We start from the raw sequence: 6,366 nt of genomic DNA, 5'->3' as shown, positions 1-6,366 counted from the left end.
ACAAGGTTTCTGCCCGACAGTGACGATATGCTGCAGTTTTGTGGTCAAAGGTCAAGGTCAGGAAGGAAGATGGTTGGGCGGGCCCAACTACGCACACCTCTCTAAGCAGGAGACCAAATTGTGTCTAAGCACATACAATCCAAGTGTAAACTCAACAACTCAAAACTAACCTGAAAGAATGGATGACCTTAATGTCACCTTGGTAGTAGCACCCTCTGCCCCTCCCCCCTCTTCTGTAAATATACTTTTACTGCTACTGTCTTTTTATTCATTTATTGTATGTCTCACTTATTGAGCACAATGGACCACAATAACCACCATAAACTGCACCTGACTGTGAAATTGTCCACCTGGTGGACAATTTCAAAGTCAGGTATAACTTATAACACATTTGTGTCAGTTCAGTTCCTTCACTCTTATCAGTAATCGTTTCTCAAATATTTGTGCAACGAACACACCCCAAGGAAGGTCCTGTTTGAACCGGAAGAATACATGGCTGAGTCAGGGCTGACCTCAAAACGTAACAAGTTTTTATTTGGCAAATGTAATGTGAAATACCGTATGTCGTGTAACAGTATACTGTATGGGAAACTGTGTTATTTCAAAACCTCAGAGCACACCATGAGACAGCAATGCATTTGTAGTCACAACTTGCTAGACTGTGAAAAAAAGAAAGGGTCCTGACGATACAAGTATGATTGTCTAATCCTGAATCACCAGGATTGATAAGGTTTAAATTAGCGAATAAATACACCAATGTTTTCCTACTAATTATGTCATATTGTCAACAAAATTACTGAAATCGACATTTTGGCTTAACTGTTAGTGTAACTGAAAAGTAAAAGAAAAATAATACATTAAAATTACAATAGCAAAGCTCCTTTAAAGGCACATTAAGAGTTTTGCAGAGGTAGCAGACAAACAGTCACCTTAATGTATACTATTTAAAATGCATTACGTACAGTCATTTGCAGCAGTGTGGGATTGATTAACCTTTTGTATAACGATCTTAGATTGTGTTATAGATATGCGATAAACAATCCCAAAGAAAGTAAGGCATGTTATTCAGTGCACAAAAGCCCTTTTCAGTTCAGTGGTTAGTTATACAGCTATAGCAATACAGTAGTTTTCTAAAACATTTTCCAAGGCACCCACTGAACAATGTATGGGTTTGTGGAAAAATAAGAACAATGCTTAGCATTATGCATTTTCTGAAGAAACATATTCTAGGGTTATGGCAGCTATGCTAATTTAAAAATTAAAGCAGATTTATGTGCATTAGAAAGTAACACAAAGATTCATGCAAAATGTCCAAAGCTCAGGCTTTCATTTAAAATGCAAAGCAACTTTCCCTGCAACAGAATACACCGTCACATAATCCCAGATTTGTGCTTTGATATTAACCGCTTTAACCCTGATGTCCCTATTTGAGCAAATTTTCAAACAATATCAGGTCTACAAGCAAGCTTGCAGATTGTCTGTCTTCATTATTTGTCATATTATGAAGTGCATAGGGCTTAGGTGGTTAAAAGCTCTTAAATTACTGAATTTGAACTTGAAGAATTATGCAAAAGAAATAAAGGGGGAAAGTAATAATTATAGAGTTAAGCATGGCACAGTGCCTTCATCTCTTCCGAGGCTACTTTAATTGTATCACAATATACTCTCAGATTCCACCTATATCAGGTGTGGGTATAAACCAGCAAATATAGCCACAGTATTACAAATCAAATAAAAATGAAAACCAAATTATACTTACAAACTAAACACATAACAGCGTGATTGCACCCTCCAATGTGCAAAAATGAATACAAAAACAACAACTTAAGTTTCAAAAGGGAAAGGAAATGTGGAGTGCAGAATACAGTTCAAACTGTAAATGAAATAAAGGTAACCTCTTTGTAAAGAAGGATTCGAGTCAGTTTCGCGTATAAGGCTCCCAGTCGTCTAGTATGCTGCTGGAGGCTGGTATTCTCCCGGAGGACGCTCCTCACTTTGGGTGATAGGTGACTGTTGGTAGCCCTGTGGGCCACTGCTGGGGTACGGTGGATAGCTGGGTGGATAAGGAGTGCTCTGGTCCTGGGCTGGGTCTGTGTAGCCAGAGTCCACGTCACTTACACCCTGGCGATATCTGTTGTAAGCTAAATATGTCAAATGACCCTGTGAAAGAAGAGGAATAAAGGTTACAGAATAGAAATTACTACTACTGCTACTACTGCTAGCAGTCAAATAATTTCATCAGGGGATATCGTTGGCATATATCCATCTAGTCCATGTAATTTTGCTAGGCAAATGCTGACCACACCCGGTGCACTGATGAGACAAGCTTACCCAGGTGATGATGGAGAAGAATGAGAAGGCTATTACAGCTTGAGCAGCATCAGTTACAACAAGTGTTCGGTCAGTGGTGTGGGACCACTGGCTGGCCAGGACACAGAAGCAGATGAACCACAGGAACGTCCAGGCTCCTACAGCCCAAAATGGAAAATGTAAGAATTTTGTTGTGCTTAATTTCAAGTACTGAACCTGAGCCATGTAATTATAAAGCCCTGTTGAAGTGGGTAGAACCTTGGGGTTTATAGCTACATAGCTTAGTTAAAGGGGCCACACCATGCTTTAAAACATATATATATTTTATATAAATATTGTTCATAATACGGTTTTATACAGGTTGTAGCCTAAACAACCACATCAGATATTGAAATTTCATGTTCCGTCTGTCTTTAATACCACGCCATTTCAGATGCAATACCAAAATGCCCTTTGTTGGCAACAGGGCACTGTCTTTGGGCTAAAATTGGAGACTCCGATGGAAGCTCGTCTGAGGACGACCGAGAGAGAGAGAGAGAGACGATAAGCACGGTACCATGGCACTGGCGCCATGCTAATCTTCTCTGTATCGTTCCAATTTTAGCACCACTTTACTTTTTGGGGGGCCAATAGGAAATTAGCCCAAAGGTGACCTAGACTGAGGGCAGATTTCAAAAGAGAACCGTTTCACTTTTAGCACATACACATTATGCAATCTTCAGCTATCTTCCATTTCCATACTCACCGAGCAAAGATCTCACCAGATAAGCCCTATGCCTCGTCATATGAAGAATTGTGAAACTGTTCCATATAACACCCAATATAGGTGGGTTTTATAAATGTTTGAAAAGAGTGTGACTAAATAATAACTACATTTCATTATAGTTATTTCCATTTCCTGAAAAGTAATTTGGACATACAAGATTCTGCCCGACGCCGACAATAGAAAGACAATTTGGTGATCAGAAACTATTGCCACATTTCTATTTCCTTTTCCTATTTATGTTACTTACTGTATCATTGTAGAACGTTTTCAACTGTTCTGAAGTGGGTGAACATAAATCATAATAATAATTGTTTCTTTATTCCATACATATACAGTCTATGATTTAAAATCTCACTCACCTGAGAAGACCAAATCAGCGGTAACAATGTTTTTTCTCTGATTGGCATTGCTGATCTGGGGGAAGTATCCATCCAACATGAGGAAGATGACGCACGCCATGAAGGCCAGAATTCCTATTCCTACGCCATAATTGCAGGCACTGTCGTTGCCGTTGTACATGCACTTGGCAACCGCTTGTGTCGATGGGTTGACGAAGCCTTCCGCCGTGATCGTTGCGAAAACCACAATGGAAAACACCTGTGGGTTAGGGTGGGGGGAAGAGAGAGAGAGAGAGAATAATCAATTATACTATAATGGTGGCAAAGGGCCTCTAGGTTTCAGGCACAAGCACACATAGACATCAAAAGGTAAAAAGTGCCCTCTCCAGACCATGAATGCAGTTTTTACTATGGTGAAAGAAATCCAAATGCCCTCTTTCCATGCCATACCTGAAGGCAGCATTCAAGAGAATTGCCTTGTCCAAACTTTCCTGAACTGGAATGCAGCATCTTATGTTGAAAGAATTGCTGTGTAGAAATCCATTTAGTGTACCGAAAATAGCCGACCTCCAGCGCGACGGCATTGTGAGCTTGGAGGTCTGCTATTTTCAATATTTTCACCAAAGGGCCCTTTTAGAATTTTCTGCCTCTCTAACATTCTCTGCACTTCCCTGCTCCCTGCTAGGTTTGCATATTAACCAAAATTAAACCTTAGCCTCACGTGTCACGTCCCTCCTTTTTTCCCCCTCTACACCACATCTCTTTGCCAAAAAACAGCCGTTCTACAAGCTCACAGCGAAATGGGTTTTAAGCTTAGATATGACATTTCCACCAAATGTTTCCCTATTATGACAAGGGACACTAGGATTCACGTGTTTAAGACAGAGGGCTATGCATTCAGAGAGAGAGAGAGAGAGATTCATTATATTATAATAGTGGCAACTGGGCCAGCCCAGCCTCTCTAGCTTGGACTATTAAGCCTGGGGGCTTGTGCATAAAGTTATGCATTAAGTCAACCAGTTGTGAGACTGTGTGGTGTATATCACATGATTCACATGGCAGGAGATTACCCACTTGCTGGTTCCCCTCCCACCATAACTTGAACACATCTACATACAACGTTAAATCAAACATACGAGACTTGTTTGATGAGTTCTCAGCATTACGACACATCATGAAACCAGAACCTTTCATTTCAATTCCTGTTTTGACAGCTGTTGATGAAAAGCACCTAACAAAAAAAGGAATGTCAAATGTCACATCACGCGGTAGGTGGTGGCATGCATCACAAGTTGTGTGTTTGTTCCAGTTTCATGATATACATCTGAGCTCATGTAAAGATTTACACAACCAAACATGTACTACTACTACTACTACAACAACAACAACAACAACAACAACAACAACAACAACAACATGTGTCAGAAACGTTAATGTGACTTTTTGGTGACACAGCACAACAATAGCTAAAAGTTAGCAGGTATATCCTAAAGCTGTGCAGTTGCAAAAAGAAAAGTTTAATACTTGACTTTTCTGGCAGGCAAAAGTTGAACTACAAGGCTATACCACCTGACAATGATCTAGTGTGTAATAACACTAATGTAAGCCAATGTAACTACAGCCAGTTGTGTGACAGCTGGCTGACATTAGCCAGCTAGCTAACATCAGACACACACACACACACAGCAGTGCTTTGAAAAGGCATCATCACTCACCCAGCTCAAGAAGCGTAGAATTGTTTGAGGTCGTTTCACAAAACTCTGGACATCAAAGGCACCACCGGCGAATGCGGCCCCGTATGCACCGCTTTCCATTTTTCTCGGCACGCAGAAGAAATCTGCCAGTAAATTAAAGTTTGCCTCGGTGTCGTCTGTTCTGCTTGATGTCACTTTACTTTTGTTTTCTCATCATCAGTCAGTTTCCTGAAACTTTTTCTCTCTCCGCCCCTTTCTTCTTTGAACACGTCTGCCACCATGACAACCCTGCTGGTTTGCATATCCGGTGCAGAGCGGATACGGAAATGGTCTGTGTGTGCATGTTTGTGTGTGCGTGGGAGTTGCCGGATATAGTAGGCGGCCCCTAAAACCAGATCTGAATATGGAGAAGCAAATGGAAACCAGACACGAGGTTACCCTAAAACACACCCACACTAATGGTACTTCAACTTCAGATGTTTGTTATTTATTCCTGGCAACGTTTTCTTTCAAATGTAGCTATTAACTTTTTAGAGAATCGGAATCTTAATGATTTGAATGACATACAGAGAGAGAGGCTCAGAGAGAGCTTTGATTTGATTGAATGATTGAAGACTTTATTAGAAGTTTGTATAGAAAAAGCTACAGTTTCATGACGGTACAGTTAACTGGTACAAGGTCAACTAAAAGGAGATCCTAGAAAAGCACTTGACTTATTTTACACAGGAAACCATTGAGCAGAATGACAAACTACAGTAGGCATGGCTTTGAAATCAGTGGCAGGTTGTCGAGGGATTGCATTGGCGCCCCCTAGTGTTGAACTTGCACACATCTCTCACATGAACGTTAGATTCTAAGGTACTTTACTGGACGCAACTCACGCAGACAAAATGCCATTGACCTTGAGGACAAACGAGTTTTATTAAAATCTGGTTCAGAGTTTCCCTACGCAAACAAACTAACAAACTAACTAAAAACTGTAATACTGTAGACCTATATTAAATAGGTAGGCCTATGTTCACATATGGATATAAATAGGCATAAATCTAAGTTGCAGAAGTAAGCTATTGATTAATTTCAAGACTGTATAATTAGGCCTAATTAATGCAGTCCTAACCATCTAAATTATTTGGATATTTTGAAGCCAGAGATGCTGATTTCTGCCAGGCATAATACCACTTTATGGTAACTAGACACACCTGTGCTTAATTCAATTGGAAGATCAGTTCTGGTGTCTTTACCTCTATGGTCTTTACCC

At 40.3% G+C, this 6,366-nt stretch overlaps 1 protein-coding gene across 1 annotated transcript; it reads right to left on the bottom strand.

Moving 5' to 3' along the window:
- Positions 1-508: 508 nt before the first annotated feature.
- On the bottom strand, positions 509-5,320 carry syngr2a (synaptogyrin 2a). The gene is made up of 4 exons (XM_080724343.1): positions 5,130-5,320; positions 3,436-3,673; positions 2,332-2,468; positions 509-2,160 (listed from the first exon to the last, which is right to left on the bottom strand). The coding sequence occupies exons 1-4, from the start codon at positions 5,226-5,228 to the stop codon at positions 1,948-1,950; spliced, it is 687 nt and encodes a 228-aa protein (XP_080580469.1). The 5' UTR covers positions 5,229-5,320; the 3' UTR covers positions 509-1,947.
- Between the last annotated feature and the right edge of the window lie 1,046 nt (positions 5,321-6,366).

The sequence above is a fragment of the Nannobrachium achirus genome (assembly GCF_963921795.1).
Source record: "Nannobrachium achirus genome assembly, chromosome: 4".
Taxonomy (NCBI): Eukaryota; Metazoa; Chordata; class Actinopteri; order Myctophiformes; family Myctophidae; genus Nannobrachium; species Nannobrachium achirus.
The sequence above is the reverse complement of the archived record's forward strand: the minus strand, read 5'-3'. Positions and strand labels throughout refer to the sequence as shown.